Below are 1,551 nucleotides of genomic sequence, written 5' to 3' on the forward strand. Positions count from 1 at the left end.
CTTTGCATATTTGTCGCATGTTAGACACAATGCATGTTCAAGAGCTGCAGTTTAAAGCACCCACTGAGCAGTTCCGTCAATCGTTATATTGCACTGATGCGGTTTCGTAGTGACCTGTGCCCTATGGCGGCCCATCCGGGAGACGTAAAGATCAGTTTCTCTGCGCAGCGGCTGCTTTGAGGCGATGCTTGTGAACGGGCGGGTTGATGCCGCAGATAGGAGCGGGGCAGAGGTTCTCAGACAGAGCCGTGTTTGAGCGAAACGGTCTGGGAGGCCAAGCTAAAGATGGCAGGGAGAGGGAGAGCCCAGAGCCCTCTCACTCGCTGCACCACAGCACCACCTACTGGTCCCCGAGGGCAGCTGTGAGGCTGACTGATGGGTGTGGTGTGGGGAGCAGGAGCTGTTTCTCCAGAAGCATCTTCTCCCGGCGTGAGACCGCTCCATCCCTCTGCACAGCAGATGTGCATCATTCTGTCACTGTGTGTGCTGTTTAATTATGTGCAAAATGGTTTCCCTGCACCTCAACGGGCTTAAATCTGTCACAGTCACATCAGACAAAAGCCTTCATCTCACTCCTGTCTCCGACGCTTCAGCGTGATGGAAACATTTACGGAGCCAGACTGCAAGCGGGTAATGACGCTGTGGCAATGCCACAACTGCATTAGAGCAACATGCCAACACGATAAATAGCTGGCCTTTTTTCTGTACATCTGTTAGAGGGGGGAAACTCCCTTTTTGGATGATAAAGGTAGTTGTGTTGTTGTGAAGGAATGTTAGTAAATGATAATGATTTCTTCTTGGTCAGAAGCATTTCGCTCAGAATGCAAAAGCACAATGCTTCATTTTCTTTTTGAGCCACTCAACTGCTCACTGACTGACTCACTGAGTCACTCACTCGTAGCTCCCCACCAATGGAACAGCAGTAGCCACTTGTTACCACTAGAGGGGGAAAAGGCCATCGAGCAGGGCATGTCCAGTTTGCATTGGCATTTTTGATCTCTGAGGGTGTGGCCCCCCCTCCCCCCCCCGATGTGAGGGATAGTTTCTGCTGGCACACTCAGCGGGGTGTCTCCATTCCACCGCGGCCCAGAGGAACGCCTATGATGGATGCCACTGTCACCACCGAGAGCGGTGTGACTGATAGGGTGATTACACAGGAGTGTCCCCTTCAGAGCAAGCCGCCGCCTGCTCCCCTCTGAAATGGCTTTTGTGGAAGCGGTGTTATACACGCTGGAGTGTTTGTGCCACTGTAACGAATGAACAGGTTTGATAAAACACTGGTTGTTGCTCTCATGCTACGCTGCTGACATCCTTCAGCTTGTCTTTAAATCACTGAGTCAGTACCCGTCCCTCGCTATAAGCTATAAGCTCTCCCCACACGTATGGTTGCATCAGTGTTACACCGAAACCATAAAAACACTAAATGATGCTCTGTAGGTGCAGCTTGAGGATCAGGGAGTCTTTTTACCCACCCAGCTCAGCCCTCCTAAAGACAGACTGAACCTGAATGGCCCATACAAATATGAAATAAATCCTCCGTTCTGGTGACGT

General features: G+C 51.1%; 1 protein-coding gene across 1 annotated transcript in view; it reads left to right on the plus strand.

Moving 5' to 3' along the window:
• The first annotated feature begins 206 nt into the window (after window positions 1–206).
• LOC118771639 (P2Y purinoceptor 1-like) overlaps window positions 207–1,551 on the plus strand; it is an 8,038-nt gene continuing 6,693 nt past the window's right edge. Inside the window, exon 1 of the mRNA XM_036519648.1 lies at window positions 207–362. Within this exon, the coding sequence (XP_036375541.1) occupies window positions 207–362 (156 nt within the window). The remainder of the gene's footprint in view (window positions 363–1,551) is intronic.

Source organism: Megalops cyprinoides, chromosome 25 (genome assembly GCF_013368585.1).
Source record: "Megalops cyprinoides isolate fMegCyp1 chromosome 25, fMegCyp1.pri, whole genome shotgun sequence".
NCBI lineage: Eukaryota > Metazoa > Chordata > Actinopteri > Elopiformes > Megalopidae > Megalops > Megalops cyprinoides.